The sequence below is a fragment of the Rhinolophus ferrumequinum genome, chromosome 23, assembly GCF_004115265.2.
Source record: "Rhinolophus ferrumequinum isolate MPI-CBG mRhiFer1 chromosome 23, mRhiFer1_v1.p, whole genome shotgun sequence".
Classification (NCBI taxonomy): Eukaryota; Metazoa; Chordata; class Mammalia; order Chiroptera; family Rhinolophidae; genus Rhinolophus; species Rhinolophus ferrumequinum.
In genome coordinates, this window is record NC_046306.1 from 40,474,333 (window position 1) to 40,500,006 (window position 25,674).

The 25,674-nt window shown below is 41.5% G+C and overlaps 1 protein-coding gene and 1 long non-coding RNA gene across 6 annotated transcripts in view; one reads left to right on the top strand and one right to left on the bottom strand.

Moving 5' to 3' along the window:
* The window catches only part of CFAP61 (cilia and flagella associated protein 61), a 336,449-nt gene extending 311,286 nt beyond the window's left edge, over positions 1-25,163 (top strand). For 3 of the 5 annotated variants that reach the window (XM_033094247.1, XM_033094246.1, XM_033094249.1), the window contains 2 exons: positions 19,348-19,438; positions 23,720-25,163. In XM_033094247.1, coding sequence (XP_032950138.1) covers positions 19,348-19,438; positions 23,720-23,917 — 289 coding nt within the window. In that variant the 3' untranslated portion in view covers positions 23,918-25,163. The remainder of the gene's footprint in view (positions 1-19,347; positions 19,439-23,719) is intronic. The other 2 variants (XM_033094245.1, XM_033094244.1) reach the window with 1 other exon arrangement.
* Positions 307-6,918, bottom strand: LOC117015633 (uncharacterized). The gene is made up of 3 exons (XR_004421757.1): positions 6,766-6,918; positions 6,245-6,495; positions 307-3,148 (listed from the first exon to the last, which is right to left on the bottom strand). It is a non-coding gene; the product is annotated as an uncharacterized LOC117015633 (long non-coding RNA).
* Positions 25,164-25,674: the final 511 nt, after the last annotated feature.

Genomic DNA, 25,674 nt, shown 5'->3' on the forward strand with positions numbered 1-25,674 from the left:
GTTATCAGTGGCTACATTTGTAAGGCTCACAAGATAAATATATTCTATTTTCTAAGGTGAAGCACAGTTTTTCCTGGGCTAAGTGTCCGGGATTCAGAAAAACAAATGGACAACAGACAGAACTTCCAGATGATCCTCTAAGAATAGTGTTTCTGAAAACCGAGATTCCGCAGGCAGCGGTAGCACGCAGTCTGTGTTCCATCCCCAGCATGATCAGGGTGCCAAATGATTCAGGACACCTGTGCTCTGATATTCTGAGCTCTTACAGACATAAGGAGCCTAAGAAAAACTTGTGAGAGTGCTTGAGAGAGAGCGTGGCCTCCGCACCCTGACAGTGTGGGGGTAACAGGGCCTGTGGGCTGGTTAGGATCTACCTCTGGAGACAGTTCTGGGTGTGTCCAGCTCACAGACAAGTAAACAAGCCAGTTCCAGTGGCCTCCAGCAGACAGCAGTTTCCACTGTCTAAGCCAGGGGTGTCCAAACTGCGGCCCGCAGACCAACTGCGGCCCGCGATCCATTTTTTATTGGCCCACAGCAAATTCCAAAAATAGATTTAGTTTACTTAAATAAACCAGGTGAGGCAATACGTACTTCACCTCAAGTGAGTGGCCCGGCTGTTTGTTTATTTTACTGCATATGGCCCTTGGTGAAAAACGTTGAAAAAAGTTTGGACACCCCTGATCTAAGCAGAGAAAGCCATTGAAAGCAGTGTCTCCCAGCATTTCTGTGGCCAGGCAGGGCTCCCAGTGCTTGGTGAGATGCTAGGCTTTAAGCAGTGTTAGTTTCTGGGTTCCTGGGTACACGAGGGTAACTGGATGGACGTCATCTCTCTAGATCCATAAGCTGACCAGCAGTAAGAGAGAGGTTGTTTACAAGCCATTCAGAAGATGGCTGACTTCTGCCAAAGATTAGCATTTTGGTTTTAGTGCCAGTGCATCAAAAACCATCTTTCCTCAGAGCATTAACCATCTATTATCTGTTGAGGCCAGTTCTAGACTGTGACAACAAAACCATAGCTGAATTATATTCAGAGGATACTTGTTTTTCTGTTATCTAGATCTTATCAGGTGACAATGACAACTGTTTATCAAATAACTAGTTGGTTTTGCTTTCAAAATCGTTAATCTTACCTTTCTAGATCTGCCTCAAAGCTATAAATGGACTAGATAGAGATTCTGGCAAACTCAAGTTGGATAGGAAATATTCACAATCAAACTTCCATTTCAGTCTTCAGGGTTGTTTTGTCACAGTGCGTCACAGGGCTCCATCTGCTCATGTAATATGTGACATCCCTGAGTAAAGTTCACTGCCTCAGAAATGTGTAATTTAATTTCCGAACAAACCTTGGTTTAACTGGAAATACTTATTTGTTCCTATTCTTATTTTTGAAAACTATTGAAATGCATAAATCCACTTTCTTTCATGGACAGACTAAAATGACCAGAATGCATTACAGTGTGAACACAAATTGCTCCCTGTTCTCCTCTGCATTTAAGCCAACTCAGGCCTGTAGGACTCTGAGGACACCAGGACTTTGAGGACACCAGGACTTTGAGGTTGCTGTCACATATGGAAAATACTTTGCATGGATTTTTCCCCCCCAGAATGTTTAATTTGGGGACAGGTTTGAATGTAGAGTGACAGACATGAAGTTCTAGTAAATTCAAATTAAACACATTCTCGCAATTTTTGTAAATTTAACTTTAAGATTTTGTAAAAAGTAGATGTTATGGAATCTATTGAGTATCATAATAGACATAACATCCATTCTTTTTTTCCACTTCAGAAACTGAATCCTGATTTATAGGATGTCACATTGTACCTAAAATAAGTGACAGTGACTCCCAGCCACCCCTGCAGCCAGGGAAGCGATATGAACAACCTTTGGCCAGTAAAATATAAGTAGAGGTGCTGAGTGATACTTCTAGGAATTCTCCCTAGATGAGAAGGGAAGGGCCCTCTTTCTCCCTTTCGCCATCCAAGAACATGGGTGTGACGACTGGTTTAAGCAGCCATTTTGCACCACAAGGGCAAAAGCCCTACTGACAGTACTGTGATCTGACGTTCATGGAACTACCACGTCAATACTGGACGCCCAACCTAGACTTTCTTTATACGAAAAAAGGTACACCTAGCCCTTTTAAAAACTACAGTTATTTTGAAATTTTCTATAACTGCAATCAAACCTAATCTTAGCTAATGCAAGGTATAGCAAGGAAACTGAGGTGATTCAGAAAGTTGATAGAAAGGTTCAGTAAATGAGATTTGGTTGTGCAGTTGTTCAGAACATGAACTTTCAGGTCACACAGAATTACGGTTAAAACCCTGTGCAACGTGTTAGCTGTGTGACCGTGGGCAAGTCATTTAACCTCTCTGAATCTATTTTCTCATCTATGAAACGGAGCAGCAAGTCCCACTTTAGAGGACTAGAATTAGGATGAGATAGTGCACAGAAACTGTTTGGCACAGTGTCTGTGGCTTTGGGTCCCCAGATGAATACAATAGCAGCTCCAGCATCAAACTATAATAGAAAATGAGGCGTGCCTGAGTGTAGTAAGCATCCGCCAGGTGGTGTGCTAGATTCCTTAGGCTGTAGAACCATACATCTTACTAATTATAACATAATTCAATCAGAATAAGATAAAATGTAACAAGCACATCAAATCTGTGATTTCACAGATATTATTGCTTAGGACAAGGCACAAATAGTTATTTCAATTAAAAAAAACTGCAAATTTGTTGAAAGGAAATTTGTAGTCTGTGCAACAATTGACTGGTTCCCAGGTAACTGAAGTTTGGTAAACGTGAGCCCAGGGGAAGCGGGCATAGGCATGCATTGACAGAAAGGACAAAGAACTGAATTCCCGACTGAATCACGCTCTAGCCTTCCGCTTTCCGGAAGTGTACCCCACGCAACCTTCTGTGCTCTGCCTGCGAAAGTTTCTCTAACACTTCCAGCCCCACTCCCTCACCTTCAACCCTCCTGCTACGTGTATACTTTTGGGGAGGGGCCCACATCTTCACCGTGATTTCCTCTGTACTGGCAAAGCATCTGGTACAAGATGGGTTAATTGCAGAGAAAGACCTCCTAGGTCTTTACCTTCCTTGCCATTTTGCAAACACTGAAGTCAGGAACTCTGGAAGACACCTAGGACAGAGTAAAGAAAACAGAGCAGAGAACAGTCCTGGTGGAAACACAAAGGAGAAGGAAAGAGTATTTGGTGAGGGGTAGACTGAGGTAGCAGAGAACAGAGAACCAGAGGAAAGTGAGCATTGGAAATAAAGAAACAAGGTTTTGAAAGGGCTCATTGGACCTATTAGGATGGATGGAGGGAGGGAGGGACAGACCAATGGACAAGCAGATAGATGGAAGGAGAAAAGAAGATAGGACACAGTATATGTGTTCTTAGCAGGGAGAAGGGGACAACGTGGGGCAGGTGGCTTCAGGAAAGTTCTCTATAAACTTGCCTCTATCTCACCCAAACCCCTTAACCAGGTTTGAAACACCCAAATGCCTGCTGTGGCCCATGTAGACTGGGAGACAACGATAAACCACAGGGGGCATCAACTGACCTGAATGCTGCCACATAACAACAAGGACCCAGCATTGCCAAATCTGATTTTTTAAAAGAAAGGCTGGAAATCCAATTTCCAAATGTTGTTCAGGCCAAAGCAAACACATCTGCATAGGTCACACATGGCCCCTTGATTATATACCATGATAATTATCACTTCCTACCTTCTGTGTATTGGAATGTAAATGGAAGAGACAAGTCCTAGCAGCCATGCTCCAGCCCACTGGACCACAAGGTTGAGACTCACCATTGAATATAACTTACAATCGGGCATTGAAGGAGAAGAATTGTCTGTCCTCTGCCATGAATCTGAGATGCTGTTAGTACAAGAAAGGGAATGTATAGCGAGAACTTCATTCTCGAAGGAAAGCCTGTGGCCCACCCAGCTGCAGTTACCCTCACAAGGGGAAAAGGCAATTCGGACAAGTTTCCAGCTCCAGCAAACCTCAGTTACAGGTCTAAAAGCAAATACTGATTATTATCACAAAAGAGAAAGCTAGAATGCTTTTTTCTTTTCTTAAAGTCTTATAGTTTTCAGCATACAGGTCTTTCACATCCTTTGTTAAGTTTATTCCTAGGTATTTTATTCTTTTTGTTGCAATTGCAAAAGGAATTTTTTTTTCATTTATTTTTCTGAAATTTCATTGTTAGTATATAGGAATGCAATGGATTTTTGTACGTTGATTTTGTAGCCAGCAACTTTACTGTATTCTTTACTGTTTATTGTTTCTAATAGCTTTTTGGTGGAGTCTTTAGGGCTTTCTATATAAAGAATCATATTATCTGCAAAAAGTGATTCATTCCCAATTCTGATGCCTTTTATTTGTTTCTCCTGCCTGATTGCTCTGGCGAGGACTTCCGACAGTATGTTGAATACCTGATGATAAGGGGACTGCCCTGTCGTGTTCCTGAACGTAGAGCAAAAGGCTTCCTTTTTTCCACCGTTAATTATGATTATTAGCTGGAGGTGTGTCATATATGGCCTTTATTATGTTAAGGTATTTTCCTTCTATACCCATTTTATTAAGTGTTTTAATCATAAATGGATGTTGTATCTTGTCAATCTGTATCTATTGATATAATCATATAATTTTTGTCCTTTATTTTGTTTATGTGGTGTATCACATTGATCGATTTGCATATGTTGAACCATCATTGTGCCCCTGGGGTGAACCCCACTTGGTCGGGATATACAATCTTTTTAGTGCATTGTTGCATTCGATTTGCTAGAATTTTGTTTAGGATTTTTGCATCTGTATTCATCAGAGATACTGGTCTGTAATTTTCTTTTTTTGTGTTATCCTTACTCGGTTTTGGTATCAGGGTGTTGTTGGCCTCATAAAATGAGTTAGGGAGTATTGTCTCTTCTTCAGTTTTTTGGAAGAGTTTCAGTAGGACAGGTATTAGAACCTCTTTGAAGGTTTGGTAGAATTCACTAGTGAAACCATCTGGTCCCGGACTTTTGCTTTGGGGAACGTTTTAGATGACTGATTCAATTTCCTTACTGGTGATCGGTCTATTTAGATTTTCCAGTTCTTCATAGTTCAGCCTAGGAAGGCTATATGTTTCTAAGAACTTGTCCATTTCTTCTAGGTTATTGAATTTGGTAGCATATAGTCCTTCATAGTATTTTCACGTGATCCTTTGTGGTACCTGTGGTAGCTTCTCTTTCCTTTCTGATTTTGTTTATTTGTGTCTTTTCTCTTTTTATCTTAGTGAGTCTAGCCAAGGGTTTGTCAATTTTGTTAATCTTTTCAAAGAACCAGCTCTTTGTAGCATTAATTTTTTCTATTGCCTTTTTGTTCTCTAACAACATAACAATACACCTTAAAGAACTAGAAAAAAAGAACAAATGAAACACAAAGTCAGCAGAAGGAAGGAAATAAAAATCAGAGAAGAACTAAATGAAACAGAGAACAAAAAGACAATAGACAAAAAGACAATAGAATGTTTTGCATTAAAAAAGAAAATCTAAAGATCTTGGAGAAAGGGATGTGTTTCTTCTCTGCCCACCCACCTCCTTTTCCTAACTATGGAGTAGTTTAGCAATTTCCAGTTGAATCATTTGGATGCTGGGGAATGCAGCCTTGCTGTTCTGCAACTCTCCTTTCCTATCTGCCTGCTTGAAGGGTCTTAGCCTTGGAGTTAAGATGCAGGATTTGAAAGAACAACGCTTTTCTTTTCCTTCAGACATGCTGTACTTTTTTCTAAGGCCAGCAAATGCAGCTTCTTCCAGCGTTGATTTGCTTTTCTCAGCCCTCAGCATGACCAATGGCAAAGCTAGTTTCCAGGTCCCCTCCCAGACTATATGATTTTGTCAATAAAATAGGCTGAATGACCATATCAGGATGAGCTCTGGAGAAGTCTGATCGATTACTTAATGATTGGACCATATTGACCAGAAATGGTTAATTCAGTTCAGTTCTACGAGTCGACATTTCCCGGGCTTCTGAGGAAAGTGTATATTTGCAAAAGTGGTGGAGAATTTAAATCCTCCCCCAAAAACCAGGCCAGCCATTGACAAAATGAACAGAAACAGTAATGTGTTCTGTTTGGGCCCTGGATAATTTGTGTAAACTTTTTCTCACAGTTGGTAGAAATGTAGTTTGTGATGTTAGCACCCAAATCTACAGAGCCGCTTTGAACTCCCCTTGTCACTGTGTTCTTACCTGAAATTCTCCTCTGAAGTTTTCTAGGCGACCAGCTATGTGCGTCACTTAGTGGCTCTGGTTAGTCTTCCCTTTTTTAATATGAATTGGGAAAGAAGTTAAAATTTTCTCTTTTTTTAAATTCACAGTATTCATATAAACATAACTTTCCGAAAGCTCCTCACTAATGCTGACCATCCATAGCACTTGCTGCTGTTAATGCAGACCTGCCCCCTCAGCCTTGGCAAGGATTCCAGATGTTACTCTTCTTTCTACAGAGAAGGAAAGAAACCAAAGCACAGAAGTCATTCAGTTTGGGAGGAAAAGAAACTAGACCTAAAACTTTTCTTAAATAAAACTTCTTTCTAACTAACATCCTTATATCAAAAGGAGATCATCTTTATTTGACTCAATGTTGTACCCAGTTGCAAAATGAGTTCGGTTAAATTAAAAGTAATTTTAATGATGAAGGCTGCCATGTTTCTAGGATGATTTCAAAGAGGCCACAGGGGCCCATGGCATTCTAAACCCCTCTCACCCACCCTAAGCTTGGTCACTACAGCTGGTGCAGAAGCTCTCCATGGAGAGGAGGGAGAGTAGCCCGAGCCTGGACCCTGCCCTCACCCGCAGGTCTCTTCAAGAGCATGGGCCCACCTGCTCCCTCAGTCTCGAGAAGACCATCCCTGTGCCAGATGCTGTGGGGACCTAGAGCACACAGTGTGAGAGAGAACCAGACAGGCACCAGCTTAGCTTTCCTGTAAGGTCAGAAGTGCCCCCATGCAGTGAAAATTGTGCAGAGAAAATGAGTGGAAGCACTCAGCCAGGAGTTAGCTTCAAGGAAGAGGTTTGTGTTGGACTTGAACATTGAATGCTACTGGGAAAGACATAAACTTGAGAAAGGGTCCTCTGGGCTGCAAAGAATACAGGATGGCCAGGGTGCAGGGTATTTGGAGGGGGCGGGAAGGGTGAGACTCTTAGACCCTCCATAAAAGGAGCAGCAAAGGGAGCAGCAGACCGGCAGGGTACAGTCTGGAGTGTGGAGAAGTCTGAGTTAGAAATGGACTCCGAGGGTATGCCCTCAGTCAGCTCCCCCCCGCCCCCCATCCCAGAGCACCCCAGTCCCCACCCCAGTGCAGAAAGGGATGTTCACAACCCACAGCTACTGCGGAAAGGAAGTTGACCATGGCTTTCCAGAATTCCAGTTCCCAAGTAGCTGACATGACCAGTATAGGAAAAGCTCAGCTGAGTGCCACTTTCCACCGAGGTTGGTATTGTCCTTCCCATGGAGGATCAAAAAAGACGTATGATGCAAGCCCATTTTTTTTTCCCATAGTAGGATTAAATTTGCCTCCTGTTGAATGAAATACATCGGCACCTGCGGGAAGGAGACGGTGTCGATGGCCCTAAAAGGTCTTATCTGACTAGGGTTTGCCAACGAGGACACTCCTCCTCGTCCAGAATGGATGCGGTTCTGAAATTCTCAGTGAACAAACCTCACCCCAGCTTCATACATGTGTTTGGTTTGGCAACTAAAGTACATGGATTTTTAGCAAGTAAATTAAAATGCCTACATTTAAAATGTCCCCTAAAAAATCATACCCTTCTGCACATTATAGAAACTCAAATAGCTGTCATCCTAAGCCGATCCCCAAATCCAGCACCTTAGAAAGCCAAACTCTCAAGCCACATAGCCATTGTTCTTAGAGGCTGCTGGCAAGTTTGAAAGGCATGGTGTTTGGGGGTGGAGGAGATACTACTTTATATTTAAGAGAAATACTGGAAACTATAGGGTTATTAAAATGTTTTATAAAATTGTTACACAGCCCCATTTTCTCTAATAAAAGTCAATTTCCTAAAATGTTAATTTTCCAGGGGTTCAGAGGGAGGGAGGGAGGCACAGGATTTTTAGGGCAGTGAAACTCTTCACTGTAGTGGCGATCCTACTGGTGGACACATAACATAACGCATTTGTCAGAACCCAGAGATTGTGCAACAAAGGAACCCCAGTCAGTGTAAACTGCTGACTTTAGTTAAGAGTAAATGTATCGATACTGGTTCATGAATTCTACAAATCTGCCACATTAATGCGAAGTGTTAACAATGGGAAACTGAGGGGAGGGAGGGAGGATGTGGGAACTCTGTGCTGCTCTGAAACTGAAGTCTATTAATTTTTTTAAAAAGTTAATTTTCCAGAAGCAAACAAGGTCATGAGGAGCAGGAAAGTGAATTATGTATGAACTGAGGGTTAGGCTTCTTGGAGCTGTAAGTGGTAAATGGGCCAGGGCCACAGCCTGGAGCGTCACACAACGGAAAAGCTATCCTCATCATAGTGGCCGCTCTGAGGTCATCCAAGGAGCCTTTGTAAAATCACTATCAAAATAAGCAGTTTCTGTAAGAACTGGGGAAGGACCTTGCAAGTAGGATTGTTCGCTGGGTAGATTTTTGGTACAATTTGTTTTTTCTTAATACATCGGCACGGGCTGAAAGGAGAAGTCCAGACGGCTGAGAGGTCTTGTCTAACGAGGGTTTGCCAACTAGGCCATTCCACGTGCACCTTCCTCCTGGTCCAGAACAGGTCTGATTCTGAAGTTCTCAATGAACAAACCTCACCCCAGAAGACATCAGAAGAAATGATTCCTTTTCACCAGTACCCACAACCCCTTACATCTAACACCCACCCGACAAAATAGCAGCTACTTCATCTGACGGGAAATGTTGCCAGTTCTGCATCCACTCAGGAACCTACCCTGAATCCTTTAAACAGAGGGGGCCAAGGGCATCTTGGAGACTGCAAATTATCTGCTAGCCATTTTCTCCATAAAGCCCGCCCATGCAGTTCTACATGCCTTCTGATTAGAGTTGCAATAGGAACAGAAGACCTTCCAATGGGACTCCTGCTTTAGGGATTGGCAGAGTCTGAAATCCGTGTTTTACCCCTGGCTAAGGTGTCACTTCATACAGTTAGTATCACCCATGGGGCAGGCTGTGAGCAATCTGACGTTGCAGAGAGATGTGTAGAAGCTGCCCTCCAAATGGGGTAGGAGCTTATATGCTCCTCTTAGTGACGCACAGGTTCTCCTAGGTGTGGGAGCATTATCATGCGCAAATTGTCTCTAGGGACCACCACTGAAACTGCAATAACTGAAAACAAGCCTTCAGAAGTCAACTTGTTGGTTTGTTTTCAAGGGTACTATTTCACTATCACTCTTTTCTTTAATGGAACCCAAGAGTACTTTCTTGAAAGACAAAAAGAAAAACCCAAATAACGTTCTATAAACCGCTTTCCATTTTATAAATAAAAATGCCTGCCACCAACAACTTCCAGGAATATTCGTAGCAGTTTGCTGCAAAAATCGTCACCTACTGGAGAAAATATTTTTCTCTAGGATGCAGTGGTGGGGAGTGGGAAAGAAATACTGCTAGGCCACTGTACAAACCACTGAACACATTGTGACGAGAACCGGGGTTGTCAAATACTGAGCTGCCATTTCTTCTGGATTCCGGTGTGAGAGGCCATGGAGAGTTTCAAAACCAGCAAAAGAGGACGTCATAGGAATGGCGGCAGCGGGGCGTACTTTCTGAGTTCTCCTCCGGATCTTATTACAAACGGGACCTATAACCCATCAAAGAACTCTTTGCTCATCACACAGAACAGCTAAGAGACTTGTGGAAGGATTACTTGAAGGTGCGCTAATTGGGCGAGCAGGGGAAGGAAGGAAGGGAGCGGAGTGAAAACGCGCAGGCCCGCGGCGGGGTCTCAACTGGCAGCGGCTGCGGCGGCGAAAACCGCGGTGGCACCCGCAGCTCCGGGCACGCACGGGATCCCAGGGCGGAACGGAGAGCACAGAGACCAGGAGGTGGGCTCTTTCCCTGCGTCCCACGGCTGATTTCTCCCGCCGGGAGGGCGGCTAGTGGGCCCTGGGGCGGACAAAGAACACAGACTCCATACCTGGGCCCCTCCCCCACCCCGCTCTTCCAATCCTAACCCCACCCTTCCAGAGACTTAAACTGGCCCCTGAACTGAGGAGTAGTGTCAGATTACAGAGGAGCCGTAGTAGTGCTCAGGCTCTGGGAAGCCTGACAGGCAGCCTGACCCAGGGAGGAGACTGGGAAGAGTGTGATTTTGGCTGGGCTAGGAGAGAAGAGACTCCTCCACCCCCAGCCACCACCTTTTCTGGCCTTTGGGAAGAGGGTGACTCGCGGCTGGGTTGGGAGAGAGAAGACCCCTCCATCCCCAGCCCCCACCCTTTCTGGCCTGCCTAAAGCGGGGCAAGTGCAACTGCAGAGATACTCCCAGGGATCAGCAGTAAGGCAGGTGCAGCTCTGGGCTTTCAGCAGCTCAGAAATCTCCTGCCCCCACCCCCCCCCCATACACACACACACTGAAGAAGTGCCCTAAGACTCAGGAGTACTGGACACGGGGCTGGTGGTGCTACTCTCAGTGTGCATATGTGCAGGCAAGGGCAGAGACTGCACTGACTTTGTAAAAACTATCATCCAGACCCCTCAGGCCAACGCATTTAAGTCTGCAGTCCCAAAGTCACTCTGGGCACCAGGTGACCGGCTCTGCCTGCGCAATAAGCAGGGGGCTCTTTGGTACAGCAGAGGACAACCTGGACATTACTTGGTGGGCTTAAGCAAACTCGTGCTGCTTTTTGTTTTGCTTTGTTTTCTTTTGTTTTGCTTTGTCTTTATATCTTTGATATCTTTGCCTGTGTCGAGTGGGGGTTGTCGGGTGTTTTTACATGTGAATGTATTTTATTTTTTTCTTTGTTGTTGTTGTTGTTGTTGTTGTGCTTGGTCATTTGCTTTGTTCTGAAACTGCCCTACCAGGGCCCAGCTTAAGAGGCACAAGATTCAACATATCCAGAGGCCAACTCCAGACCAAACCAGAGTACTACTGGGTTTTACCTACAAGTCACACACCCAGAGGGAATTCTCTGCAGGCACTAGAGCCCATAGAGGCCAAACCACATTTAAGTGGTCAACCCTCACGCAGCAGAACGCCCTGCGGCGGGCAGAGCCAAGTCTCACAACGAGTCAGCCTAGGAGTTAACCCCACTTACTCACAAGCAAAAAGCAATTAAAGATCTTCTTGAACAGGACAATATACACAACACAAGAGTCACCTTTGGAGCACACGCAGAGGAGAAGAACGAAGTAGTGCAAGTCAAATATAAAGGACACATACTACATAAGATAACCTAACAAGAACTAAGAACTCTAGGGGATCTACCTAATACCTCAAAGCAAACACAGAGAGTCAGCCAGAATGGGGAAACAAAGATACACGTCCCAAATAAAAGAACAGAAGAAACCTCCACAACTGGAACCAAATGAAGCAGAGGTAACCAACCTTTCAGAGACAGAGTTCAGAACACTGGTGATAAGAATGTTTAAGGAGCTTGGAGAAGACATAAAGAAGGATGTAGAAATCATAACGAACAACCAGTTAGAACTAAAGAACACAATTACCGAAATAAAGAACTCACTTGAAGGAATTACCAGCAGGTTAGATGAAGCAGAGGATCGAATCAGCGACTTCGAAGACAAGGTAGCAGAGATCATTCAAACGGAACAACAGAAAGAAAAAAGAATAAAAAACAATGAGGACGGCTTAAGAGACCTCTGGGATAACATCAAGCGCAACAACATGCGCATCATAGGAATACCAGAAGGTGAAGAGAGGAAGCAAGGGATTGAGAACATATTTGAAGTAATAATGTCTGAAAACTTCCCCAACCTGATGAAGGAAACCAACATACAAGCCCAAGAAGTGCAGAGAGTTCCAACCAGGATAAACCCAAACAGGTCCACACCAAGACACATTATAGTTAAAACGGCAAAGCTCAAAGACAGAGAGAATCCTAAAAGCAGCAAGAGAAAGACAGAGGGTTACATATAAGGGAACTCCCATAAGACTATCAAATGACTTTTCTACAGAAACATTGAAGGCCAGGAGGGAGTGGCAGGAGATACTCAAAGTGATGGAAAACAAAGGACTACAACCTTGATTGCTTTATCCAGCAAGGCTATCATTTAAAGTTGATGGAGAGATAAAGAGCTTTCCAGAAAAAAATAAGCTAAAGGAATTTATTACCACCAAGCCAGCATTGCAAGAAATACTAAAAGGACTTCTGTAAATAGAAGAAAGGTCAAAACAACCTAACTACAAATTTTAAAATGGCAATAACTATGTATCCATCAATAATCACTTTAAATGTAAACGGATTAAATGCTCCAATCAAGAGACATAGGGTGGCTGACTGGATAAGAAAGCAAGACCCTTGTATATGCTGTATACAAGAAACTCACCTCAGAACAAAAGACACACACAGGCTGAAAGTGAAGGGTTGGAGTAAGATATTTCATGCAAATGGAAATGAGAAAACAGCTGGAGTTGCAATACTTATATCTGACAAAATAGACTTTAAAATGAAGAACATATTAAAAGATAAAGATGGGCACTATATAATAATAAAGGGATTGATCCGACAAGAGGACATAACCCTAGTAAACATCTATGCACCCAACATAGGAGCACCTAAATATATAAAACAGGTACTGACTGACATAAAGACAGAGATCAACAGTAACACTATCATAGTAGGGGACTTCAACACACCTCTGACAACAAGGGACAGGTCTTCCAGACAGAAACAACAGCCTTAAATGATACATTGGACCACTTGGATCTAATCGATATTTTCAGAACATTTCACCCCAATGCTGCAAAATACACGTTTTTCTCAAGCGCACATGGAACATTTTCCAAGATAGACCATATGTTAGGCCACAAAACAAGTCTTGATAAATTTAAGAAAATTGAAATCATACCAATTGTCTTCTCTGATCACAATGCTATGAAATTAGAAATGAACTACAGGAAAAGAACTGGAAGACACACCAATTCATGGAGGCTGAATAACATGTTACTAAATAATGAATGGGTCAAGCAGATCAAGGAAGAAATCAAAAGATATTTCGAGACAAACGAAAATGAAAACACAACGACCCAAAATCTATGGGATGCCGCAAAAGCAGTCCTAAGAGGGAAATTCATAGCTTTGCAGGCCTACCCAAAGAAACAAGAAACATCACTAATCAACAGTTTTATCTTCACACTTAAGGGATCTGGAAAAAGAACAGCAAAATAAGCCCAAAGGGAGCACAAGGAAGGAGATAATAAAGATCAGAGCAGAAATAAATGAAATGGAAACCAGAAAAACAATACAAAAGATCAATGAATCCAAGAGTTGGTTCTTAGAGAAGATAAACAAAATTGACAAACCTTTAGCCAGACTCATTAAAAAAGAGAGAGGACCCAAATTAATAAAATCAGAAATGAAAGAGGAGAGGTGACAACGGACACCGCAGAAATACAAAAAGTTTTAAGAAATTACTATGAGCAACTATATGCCAACAAATTTGACAATCTGGAAGAAATGGACAATTTTCTAGAGGCGTACAACCTTCCAAGGCTAACTCAAGAAGAAACAGAAAACCTGAATAGACTGATTACCACCAGGGAAATTGAATCAGTAATCAACAATCTCCCAACAAACAAAAGCCCTGGACCAGATGGCTTTACAGGTGAATTTTACAAAACGTTCAAAAAAGAATTATCATCTATTCTCCTCAAGCTCTTCCAAAAATCCAGAAGGTGGGAAGACTCCCAAACACTTTTTATGAAGCCACTATCACCCTGATCCCAAAATCAGACAAAGACACCACAAAAAAAGAAAACTACAGGCCAATATCTCTAATGAACATAGATGCAAAAATCCTCAACAAAATATTAGCAAACAGAATTCAGCAATACATTAAAAAGATCATACACCATGAACAAGTGGGATTCATCCCTGGTATGCAAGGGTGGTTCAACATCTGCAAATCAATTAATGTGATACACCACATTAACAAAATGAAAAATAAAAATCACATGATCATATCAATAGATGCAGAAAAAGCATTTGATAAAATCCAACAGCCATTTATGATAAAAACCCTTAAGAAAGTGGGAATAGAGGGATCATATCTCAACATAATAAAGGCCATATATGACAAACCCACAGCTAACATCATACTCAATGGGGAAAAGCTAAAACCATTCCCCCTAAGATCAGGAACAAGGCAAGGTTGCCCACTATCTCCGCTTCTATTCAACATAGTGCTGGAAGTTCTAGCCACAGCAATCAGACAAGAAAAAGAAATAAAAGGCATCCAAATTGGTAAGGAGGAAGTAAAATTATCATTATATGCAGATGATATGATACTATATATAGAGAACCCTAAAGACTCCACCAAGAAGCTATTAGAGCTGACAGATGAAGTTAGTAAAGTAGCAGGATACAAAATTAATATTCAGAAATCAGTTGCATTTGTATATACCAATAATAAAACATCAGAAGGAGAAATTAAAAAAACAATCCTATTTACAATTGCTCCAAAGACTATAAAATACCTGGGAATAAATTTAACCAAAGAAGTAAAAGATCTGTACTCAGAAAATTATAAGACACTGAAGAAAGGAATGAAGGAAGATATAAATAGATGGAAACACATATCATGTTCATGGATAGGAAGAATTAATATAGTTAAAATGTCCATACTGCCTAAGGCAATATACATATTCAACGCAATTCCTATCAAACTACCAACGACGTTTTTCACAGAAATAGAACATATAATCCTAAAATTTATATGGGACCATAAAAGACCTTGAATAGCCTCAGCAATCTTGAGAAATAAGAACAAAGTGGGAGGTATAACAATACCTGACTTCAAATTATACTACAAGGCTACAGTAATCAAAACAGCATGGTACTGGCATAAAAACAGACACATAGATCAATGGAACAGAATAGAGAGTCCAGAAATAAATCCATGCCTATATGGCCATTTAATCTACGACAATGGAAGCAAGAATGTACGCTGGGGTAAAGACAGTCTAGTCAATAAATGGTGCTGGGAAACCTGGACAGACACATGCAAAAAAATGAAGCTGGACCACCTCCTTACACCATATACAAAAATAAATTCAAAATGGCTTAAAGACTTAAATGTAAGATCTGAAACCACAATATACCTAGAAGAAAATATAGGAAGAAACTTCACAGACATTACCCGGAGTAAGATTTTTACTGATATATCCCCTCGCTCGAGGGAAGTAAGAGAAAAAATAAACATGTGGGATTATATCAAACTAAAAAGTTTTTTCACAGCAAAGGAAACCATCAATAAAACAAAAAGGGATCCCACTGAATGGGAAAAGATATTTGCCAATGATATATCTGATAAGGGATTAATATCACAAATTTATAAAAAACTCACTCAACTCAACTCCAAAAAAACAAACGACCCAATTAAAAAATGGGCAGAGGAATTGAAGAGACATTTTTCTAAAAAGGACATACAGATGGCAAACAGACATATGAAGAAATGCTCAACCTCACTAACCATCAGAGAAATGCAAATAAAAACCACAATGAGATACCACCTCACCCCAGTCAAAATGGCTATCATCAATAAATCAACAAACAACAAGTGCTGGCGTGGATGTGGAGAAAAGGGAACGCTTGTGCACTGCTGGTGGGATTGCAGATTGGTGCAGCCACTATGGAAAACAGTATGGAGGTATCTCAAAAATCTGAAAATGGAACTACCCTATGATCCAGTAATTCCACTCCTAGGTATCTATCTGGAGAAATCCAAAACTCCAATTCAAAAATCTTTATGCACTCCTATGTTTATTGCAGCACTATACACAATAGCTAAGACATGGAAACAACTGAAATGCCCATCGGTAGATGACTGGATTAAGAAACTGTGGTACATTTATACAATGGAGTATTACGCAGCCATAAAGAAGAAAGAAATCTTACCATTTGCAACAACATGGATGGACCTAGAGAACATTATGTTAAGTGAAATAAGTCAGACAGAGAACGATAAGTACCACATGATCTCACTTATATGCGGAATCTAAAGAAAAGAATAAGTGAATGAACTAATCAGAAACAGTTTTGGAGACAAAGAGGAAAAACTGAGGGTTGCTAGATGGGCGGGGGGGTGGGGGTAAGTGGGAAGGTGAGGGGATTGGAAAACAATCAGTAACCACAAGATGACCACGGGGTTTTGAAAATTAATCTTGGGAACGTAATTTAGTGGTTACCAGAGGGTAAGGGGGTTGGGGGGTGGGAGATGAGGGTAAAGGGGATCAAATATATGGTGATGGAAGGAGAACTGACTCTGGGTGGTGAACACACAATGTGATTTATAGATGATGTGATACAGAATTGTACACCTGAAATCTATGTAATTTTACTAACAATTGTCACCCCAATAAATTTAAAAAGAAAAAACAGCAAAAGAAAGAATTTGCAATATATCCAACTTCCTCATCAGCACTCCTGACCCCCGGGCACTGTACAGACAGGCTTAGCAACTATATTTTCAGAGGATTAAGGGCCCCTTCTCCAGCCACCTGTGTTTGGTTTTGTGAATGGAGGCTATGCAAATGTAGGCATTGGATGGTGGGCTAGTGCCCAGGGTGGGCAGCAGTGTGACCCTAAGGGAAGTGGGGTTTCCCCAGAATTCCCTCTTTGAAGCATTGAAGAGGGGAGAGTTGTGAAGGCAACAGGAAGAAAAACCACCTGAACAGCACCTGGATTGTTGGAACAGAGCTGGGCTGGGCAAGAAAAGCAGAGAGACAGAAGTTATGCCCCTAGAAGGATGTGGCTGTAGACCTCGGAAACCAGGAGGATGGGAATGCCTGATGCGTGGAAACACGGGGGGGTGAATACCGGTGACTGAGGAAAGACAGTGATAAAACACACAGGGGGTGAATATCCGTGACTGAGGAAAGAAAGTGATAAAACACACAGGGCGGTGAATATCAATGACTGAGGAAAGACAGTGATAAATTTAAAAGGTCCCATTGGTATTTAACTTAGGAATTACAAGTTTCAAGATTTTCATGTCCCCAATTCTCTGAAGCTTCTCTAGAAGCTGTTTAGGACTATTAGGCAGGGACCATCCAGGCAAAGCTGTGCTTGAGTGTCTGGACTTCGGCTACCATCTCAGATGGGTCAAAACAGCACCCCGCTGAGCTGATCCCTCCGATGTGGTCCGCCCCACACCAATACTCAAGGAATTAGATGTTGGATGTTGGCCAAGGTTTGTCAGGGCTCAGAACTCCAGCCAGAACTCCCATCTACTTGACTGCATTCATTCAGTATTTGGTGTCCTTCAATAACTCCAGAGGTGAGCAGTCCTCTGACAAATTTCCAAGAAGTACCCTTCTGGGACCCTCAGCCTTCCATGCTGTACGGCTCAGGAAAACCATCCTTGTTTTCATGCACAGCTTTCCTTCTGTTCCCATTGAGATTCCCCCTTTCTTAATACTTCCTGTCTTGGGGCATTTTGCAGAGTTTGCCACCTATCTATTTAGCAGAATTTTATTCTATATTAATGAAAGACCAATCAAGGTCATTCATATAGAATGTATACAGTGCAATATGCCTTCATTCATTCATTCATTATTCCTTCATTCATCCAGTGAACATCTGTAGGATGCCTTTTACAGGTAAGTGCTGAGCTAGACGGCCATGGAGCGATTACTCAACAGATCTGACTGGACCCCTGCTTCTAGGGCACCTATCACCTTCCTGAGCTCATCTCCTACCACTCCCCCCTTTGTTTATATCCATCCCGCCTCTGAATAGTCTGGGCGCACTCCTGCCTCTGGCGTTTGCACCTGCTGGTACCTCTTTCCTGAGGCCTCTTCCCCCACATCGCCTCATGACTCGCTCTCTCCTTCCCCTCAGGTCTTTACTCACTAAGTCACCACCTTAAGTGACAGCCTTTCTTTGGTCTCCTGTCCTTACTTGATTTATGTTTTCTCCTAAGCAGTCTCATTCTCTAACATCGTATATATTTACCTATTTATGCTTGAATATGAGCTCCATGGTGGCAAGGATGTTTGTCTGCTTGGTCCCTGCTCTTTCCCCAGTACCCAAAACAGTGCTGGGAACATAATGGGGATGGGGTAAATAGTAGTGGAATTAACAATTGGATGACAAAGTAGGTAACTAGGCATGAAATTGGGTCACATTCTGGTCAAGCAAGTAGGTGATAGGTAATAACTGACAGCTGAGTCCAGGCTGATCGTAGCATAGACCGTTGTCATAAGAGTTGTCTTTTAATGCCTCAGTGGTCCCTGGGACTCATTAGCTCCTTCCTCAAGAAGTCACTTTAAGTCTTGGAAAACAGAAGGTACCCATCTGCATGTGGGCACCAGCTTTTCCTTCCCCTATGCACATACCTGACATCCATTAATAGTACCAGGAAAGACAGACTCACATCCAGCAAGAGTGAAGCCCACATAATCGATGTGTCGCTGACTCTGAAGAAGTGAAGTTCCCTGTTCCAAGACACTTAGCATTAAGATAAAGCAAGAGTTTAAAACACCAATAAATGTTCTTGGTTATTACAAGAATGCATCAAATTTTCAGCAATCAGCTGTAAATTAATGATGGCCATATTGTCCTCCAACTAAGAAAGCATTTATTCAAAGAGTCTTCAGTGAAAAGTTAGCAAATATAAAAACCAAAAGAGCTGCTCTCCTAAAAGAGATTCAATTAAGCCTCAGTGCAATTTTACGAAGACCGTGTTGCAGCACCGAGGTGGCCTGTTTTTCTGGTTTTTATTAATCCAGAAACCTTAATGATGAACATTTGTGTTATTGTCTACCCAAATTTAATTTGTTTATGCAGCAGTTCAGTTAATCCTGCAATCTGTTTTTCTCAAATGAGGGCAGATAATGGAGACACCGTTCTTTACAAGTCTTCAGGCTTTTAAATTCTGATAAAATCAGGATTCTTCACTGGGTCTTGCCCCAGCTCTGAATTAAACCACTTTAAATGTAATTATGGAACCTGGCCTTACATCAGGAACATCCATTTAAAAAATTGATTGGCCAGGCTGCTCCACGAGGCATTTTATGAGCAAACGATTGCAATGGGGCCAGGACTGTAATTTATAAAAGCAAAAAAGCAGGTAAATACTTTATTAGTGGTAATGAGAGGGTTTCCAGCTAACTGAATCTTTTCTTTCCTCACTAGCTACTTCACGGAGCCGTGGTGTATGGCCCTCTTTCACGATCGTTTTATTGATCTCAGGAAAGAGTTACGCCAAATCTTAACCTCCAAGGAGGTAAGAGTGATTAATGGATATGTGGGTTATTCCTTGCAAATTATAAGCAGCTTATAGTTGTTGATCATTTAGACTTTTCCCTACAGTCCCACTTTATGGTTTTACTTTTAAAACCAACTGTACTTTGTATAAACAAACTGCAGAGCATGGAACATGGACAGTGATATTCAGGGAAAGTGGATTATTTAAATCCTTTTATGAGGGACAAATTTCTTTTTCTTTTTTACAAATAACTGCATTTTCATTATCAGTTAACACTGTTGGCTGAAAACTGGATGTGAGTTTTATCTACTTGCCCTCAAGAATGAAGATTGCATTCCTTTAGTTTCTGTCTGTATTTGTCAGTCATTCACTAAACATTTGTGTGCATGTGTTGTTTTGAATATGTAAAAAAAAAGTCGTCCGATGTCCAAACACACTCCTTTTATGACTGAAACTTCTTTCTCAAAGCAATACAGAATTAACTGGAAGTTAGGCTACATATCCCAAAGGCTGTATCCTCAGCTAGAAATTTGACTTTGCAGTGTAAATAGTAAAATATTTGTGAAACTTTAAATTATTTCTTTCAACTGAGTCCTTAGCAGAGTTGGGGAAAGTTAACTCTCAGAAAGTGGTCAAAGATCCATCCTAGACTCTCCCTTGCTTCACTCAGACAAGAGCTGCAGTACAACTGAGCTTCATTTACTGTCTAAATGAGCAAGGCCTACGTCTCTGTTGGCATTCACTGGAGAGCACCCACACCCCCTGCAGGTTCTTGTGGTGTGGGCTGCCATGTTGGACAGCACAGATGCAGATCACAAACTGAGTCCCTCCCATTTTAGCCATAGCATGCACCACCTCGCTTAGTCCTAGCAAAAACCCTCTCACGTTGGCAGAAGTACTGTTATCATCTCCACTTTACCAATGAGGAAGCTGAAGTTGAGAGACTTTAAATGACCTGCCATGGGTTATATAGCTCATCAGTGGCCAGTAAGCTTCAGATTCAAGGGTCTCTCACTCCAGAGACAAGAACATAGGCACTGAGCCACACCAGGCCAAACTGCATGGCTTGGTAGCTTCTTTAATTGTCCACCCCTCCACGCTCCCTGCTTTTCAATTTTATTCCTGGAGTCCAAGCTGGGAAATTTAAATAACTTTACTAATCTGAAGTAGATTCAGATTGAGAAAAACAGGTTTGAAATTTAAACCAAACTCAATTATCTTTAGGATCCACCTAGGTAGGAAGCTGGTAGGTAAATATACATGAGGGAAGCAGAGGGGACTGTGGCTACAGGTCAGACCGTTCCCTGCAGTTCATTCTAAGGCCACAAGGAAGTCAGCTCCGGTGGAAGTCATCCAAGTTGTAACCCTGGTGCTTCCTAAACTCTGCTCAAATCCTCACACACACCATTGCTTCTAAAAACATCATCTGCAGCTCACAGCTGCCCCATACTAAAGATTCAGGGGTTTTCTAGTTATCCCATCAAAACTCTGTGTCCCTCTGGGGTGGCCAGACGGCTCAGTTGGTTAGAGCTCGAGCTCTGAACAACAGGGTTGCCAGCTCATCCCACCAGGGATGGTGGGCTGCGCCCCCTGCAACTAAAGATTGAAACTGGCAACTGGACTTGGAGCTGAGCTGCGCACCAAGCAACTAGACTAAAGGACAACGACTTGGAGCTGATGGGCCCTGGAGAAACACACTGTTCCCCAATATTCTCTCCCAAAAAATAATATAAACAAAAAGAAAAACCCTCTGTACCTCTAAACCCCAGATCTGAGCTCCACAGCTAACATTTTGCATAGGGCCAAAGGGTTTTAGGTGTCAGGCTTAAAAGGGAAGCGTTCCCTTCACCTTTCCAAGTAAACTGTCAAACCCAGTAATTCGCTTTGTATATTACTCACTGAGAACCCTCAACCTTTATCAATGGACAGACATTTGCTGTGGATTCGTTTGCTATGAACGAACTCAATGTGGACAGCAGGCTCTCTCAGTAGATCAGAAGTGGTCATGGACATTAGCGGGAGACACAGTAAGGACTCCCCAACTATTTTTGTCGGTTTTCGAGGTTTCCAGAAAGTGAAACCTCTGGAAGAAAACCCTCTGCTGGGGATTGTTCTGTTTTCACATTTGCATTTGTCAAGTGGGAAAGGCCACAGGAAGAGGTGGTGTGTGCAGTGGTGTCTTGCCTCTAGCTCAGATACCTGTGGAACAGAGACTAGCTGTGACCGCCTCAGAGAGCTGTGAGAGGAGTTAAGAAGGGGATACGTGCAAGTATATGAGGTCTGACACTTAAGTTCACAAACTTGTTGCAATGATGTTGCTAACATTTTTTGGTATCAGAGGCATTATTCATTATGAATTTGTATGAACTGGACAAACAGTTAACCAAGTTTACTATTTGGAAGTGCTGAAAAGGCTGCATGAAAAAGTTAGACAACCTGAACTTCTCACCAACAATTCATGGCTCTTGCATCACGACAATGCACCAGCTCACACGGCACTGTCTGTGAGGGAGTCTTTAGCCAGTAAACAAATATCGTATTGGAACACGCTCCCTACTCTCCTGATCTGGCCCCCAGTGACTTCTTTCTTTACCTGGAGATAAAGGAAATACTGAAAGGAAGACATTTGGATGACATTCAGAGCATCAAAGGTAATACGACGACAGCTCTGATGGCCATTCAGAAAAAGAGTTCCAAAATTGCTTTGAAGGGTGGACTAGGCACTGGCGTCGGTGCACAGCTTCCCAAGGGGAGTACTTCAAAGGTGACCATAGTGATATTCAGCAATGAGGTACGTAGCACTTTTTCTAGAATGAGTTCATGAATTTAATTGTCCGACCTCGTATACCACGAGCCCCAAAATCTTCAATAATTTTTGTAAGTTCATTGCTTTTATTTGATACAATTCTCCTGAAAAATTAAGTCAGAAAGAACCAACCTCATATATATTGCAGAATATATGCTTGAGGACATGCTGGTGGCACTCAAATATTTCAGCACCTCTAATATTTAGTTCTGGGCATCAGTTGCCTTTTTCCTCTCTTACTGCCTTTGTTGGGCTGATTTGAAGTCCTGGCCCCACGGACTGTTCTTCCAAGTGGTGTGTGTACAATCTCTGTCACCTAGGAATGTCTCGCTTAAATAACAGGTGATAATTTCCTTATGTCTCCATATAGTTTGAATCTATTTTTCTATTTATAAGTTCTTACTGTTAATAAATTAATGATTCAGTAGAACTCTGCAAATTACCCACATTTTTTTTCTGTTCAAAATAAAAATTATTGGAAGTTCAAATAAATATAGCATCAAAATCCACATGACTCTTCCTTTAGGATAGTTTTCAATTATCACAGTGTTCAGAAAGCACACAGCTCAAACCATGGTGAAGAGCTTTTTATAACAACCCTGTTACAGATAGATGGGCAGATAAGTGATGAAGCAAATATTGTACAACATTAGCCGTAGAATCCAGGTGATGTGCGTCCCGGTGCTAACTGTACAATTCTGTCAACTTGCTCTATGTTTGAATATTTTTAGAATAAAATGTCAGAAAAATCCCTACTATATTAGAGAGATGCACAGCATATTATTCTCAACTTCACACAACTGCATTCTCTCTGAGTCCTATCTTTAGAGATATCAATGAAATTTAACTTTGCTAAGAATTTATTCTAAGGTTTTTAAATCCTTTTCCTTGGGGATTCTCACCAAGTAAAGTAAACCATCTAGGAGTTTTCATATAAAAATGTTTAATCACTGCCTTTCTTATGTTTAAAACAAGCATGATCTACAAATAATTTTTATCTGAAAATTAAGACATTAAAATTACTATTCTTAGTGAACCTTGAGAATGTAATGCTAAGCGAAGTAAGCCAATCACAAAAAGATAAATACTATACAATTCCACTTATGTGAGGTATCTGGATGAGTCAAATTCAGAGATGGAAAGTAGAATAGTGGTTCTCAGGAGCTGGGGGGCAGGGGAGTGGGGAGTCAGTGTTTAATGGGTGCAGTTTCAGTTTAGGAAGATGAAAAATTCTGGCTATGGATAATGATGATGGTTGCACAGCAAGGTGAATGTCCTTGATGCCACTGAAATGTACATTTAAAAATGGGTAAGATGGTAAATTTTATGTGATGTATCACTTGCCACAATTTAAAATAATTTTTTTAATCTAAGAAAAAATGACCATCCTTGGAGAACTGAGCACTACCCTTTTCATTTTTGTGAAACTGCCTTCTTTTTGCGGGGCTCAGTACAAATAATTTCTGTATCTGGCCTCTTACTGTATTTTCCAGGAAGAAGAACATCCTTCCATGGAACAGTTAGCCCGTCAGATAGATGACGAAATTAACCTGAATGAGAACCCGAGGAAATACCTCAGAAGAGTTTTCCAGGAAACCATCTACAAGACGCTGGTGGAGAAAAGCATCCTTGACTACCTGCACTATAATCACTACCACCTGCCCATGTACGCGTGGCCAGACATCATTTAATTGTCTCCACTATATTGTTTTCACACATGTAGTTCCTGGAAGCGTTCTGTATAAATAGGAAACCTCTCTGAAGCCTGGCTTGACAGCCAGCCAAGCACCACCATCTCCTGGTTCTGTCGTTTCTTTTCTGCGTCCACTTACGCCTGTAGTTTTCTATCATCCCAGTAGGTGGCGCACAGCCGTGCGTCCCTGTTCTGGGCCAGAGAAATGCTTTCCTAATAGCAGACATGTTCTATGCAGAATAATCCATTTTAGCCATAAAAATGACATCGTACTGTATAAAACTTGTTTTTACCTTGGGTGTGACTCAGTTTGATTTCCTGAAATGTTCTGCTGCCAATTTTGTTAGTTCTTCACATGTTTTATCACCCAGTAATACTCCTGGGTGATAAAAAAGAAAAATGTGTGCCCACATGGAAAATTAGCAAAACGGAGGATGAGAAATTAGCTCTGTGATCCAACATCAGAGGGACTGATTGTGTAAGAAAGTATAAGTCAGTTTTTGAAACAAGGAAGCTTTGACCACGATCCTTGTATTTCTACTTCATGTAGGAAATTATGAGCATAAATGCAGTGAAAAACTGGAATATAACACACAGACTCATGCACAGGTTTTACACTAGAAGACGCTAGTGGGAAATTAATCTAGTTGATTTCCTTTGACCCTTAGCACTGTTGTTTTGCACTAGTGGCCGGAGCATGTCATATGTAATGTGGGTCAGAAACCCTCTTTCTTATAAATAAAGCAAATTAAGTGTGTACTAAAAAACATACAGATTCAGGAACAACAAATAAGATTGTTTTCATTTATTTGGATTTCTTTTAGTTGATAGTGTGACACTATTTGTGACTGAATTTTATCAGCAGGGCTTAAAATTGATTTTCATAGACACAATTCCAGTTTTTGTTCATTTTTTGTATTCATATTAATGTTTAGCAAAAGTTGGCATAATTACAAGAATTACACAGCTATTAGGAGAAGAAGTCATAGTTTGGCATTACAGAATTGTACACCCAGTATCAAAGTCATACTTCTCAAAATAAAATTGTTCCAGAACACTAGACTGATTTTTCTAAAGTAGGCAAAAGCAAGCAATAGACTCCACTAATTCCTTCAAATGTATGTTTATCACAAATGCATGGGTTATTTAGGGAGAGGGCCCAGCTTCGGCCACATGCTACAAACTGTGTAACTTGGAGAACAATCATTACTGGTTCACTCTTCAAACTACAGACCCAACACACATGGAACCATATTTCAGGAGCCTGTAAATAAGTCAGCTCAAGAAACTATCTTCTCATTGTGGATGGTGGGGAGGAGAGTTGAGACAGTTTGAGGGATATAAATGATAAATGTCGAAGTATTACTTTGTTTTGTTCACCTGAAACTAATAAAAAAATAATTAATTAATCAATCAATCAATTTAAAAAAAACTATCCTCTCACCACCCCTTTACCGTGAGAGGCCCTGGGTCAAATTCATCAGCAAATGGCCTGTCTGTGACAGGCCCTGGGAACCCTTGGGTGGAGAGGAACAGAACAACCTCAGTTAGATGATCAACAGTTATGATTTCTGTGACCAAGTATTACCATTAAAAAACTCTTAGCCACACTAAAGTGACAATGCCAATCTTAATATTGAATCATGCATAAATTTGATGTTTTTTCTTTGCTGCTTTTTAAAAATTAGTCTTAAACCTCCATAAGTATCATGGCAGATTTGAAAATGTCCAGATATATTTTAGTCTACATAGTGT